Genomic DNA, 889 nt, shown 5'->3' on the forward strand with positions numbered 1-889 from the left:
TGGGAGCAGGGGCGGGACCAGGGGCGGGAGCAGGGACGGGAGCAGCGCTGATGCCCACTGCGCCGCAGAGCTCCCTGCACAAGGGCCCTTTCCTTTCAGAAACTGAAGGCCCACCAGGGAGCCCCTGGGGTCCCGGAGGCGTGGCCTCTCCCCGCCCTCCACCCACAGGGATGGAGGGGTCTGTAGAGCCTGTGACATTCTGGAAACAGATGTAGACGGGGCGTGTGCTTCCCTGGGGCTCAGGAGGCCCATCGCTGGCTGCACAATGATGCGGCAGCCGCTCCACAGCGTGCGGCCAGGGGACCCCACACGGCGGGAGGGACTTCCATCCACGCAGCCTTTCTTGCGAGACAGCAGCCCTTTTCCCACTGCCCACCACGCACGGTCCAGCTGCCGTCCTCAGGCCTGGGCAGCAACAGAGGGTGTGTCCACGTTCCCGCAGGCTTCTGCAAGGTGATGCGTCTGGCCATGAGTCCCACCGCCTTCTCCCACCTGCTGGCCTGTGCCCAGCAGTTCCGGAAGCAGACCCAGGCCCAGGTGTACAGCGAGGACATGGCCCTGAACGCAGGCTCGGTGAGGCCCTCCAGACTCCAAGCCACCCTGCCAGGACCCTCTGCCCCCATCCCTGAGAGCCAGGACCCCAGCGAGGTGGGGCGAGGGGCGGGGCGCTAGGCCAGGCTGCTGAAGGGCTTGGGCCATCCCAACACCCAGGCACTGCCCAACTCCCAGGCCAAGTTCCATGTCGGGGGAGAACTCACTCCTTGGACTCCTTGGCCATGCCTGATCCCTGAAGTGCAGACAAAGGGGAGGGACCCTCTGTGGTGCGGGCAGAGGAGATGGGTGGGGGCTGGGGTCTCAGGGTGACCCTCTGTGGTGCGGGCAGAGGAGA

At 66.8% G+C, this 889-nt stretch overlaps 1 protein-coding gene across 1 annotated transcript in view; it reads left to right on the forward strand.

Moving 5' to 3' along the window:
* Positions 1–889, forward strand: part of CFAP46 (cilia and flagella associated protein 46) — a 157,857-nt gene that overhangs the window by 136,009 nt on the left and 20,959 nt on the right. Inside the window, 1 exon segment of the mRNA XM_011980848.1 lies at positions 443–573. Coding sequence (XP_011836238.1) covers positions 443–573 — 131 coding nt within the window.

The sequence above is a fragment of the Mandrillus leucophaeus genome, unplaced genomic scaffold (assembly GCF_000951045.1).
Source record: "Mandrillus leucophaeus isolate KB7577 unplaced genomic scaffold, Mleu.le_1.0 Scaffold219, whole genome shotgun sequence".
NCBI lineage: Eukaryota > Metazoa > Chordata > Mammalia > Primates > Cercopithecidae > Mandrillus > Mandrillus leucophaeus.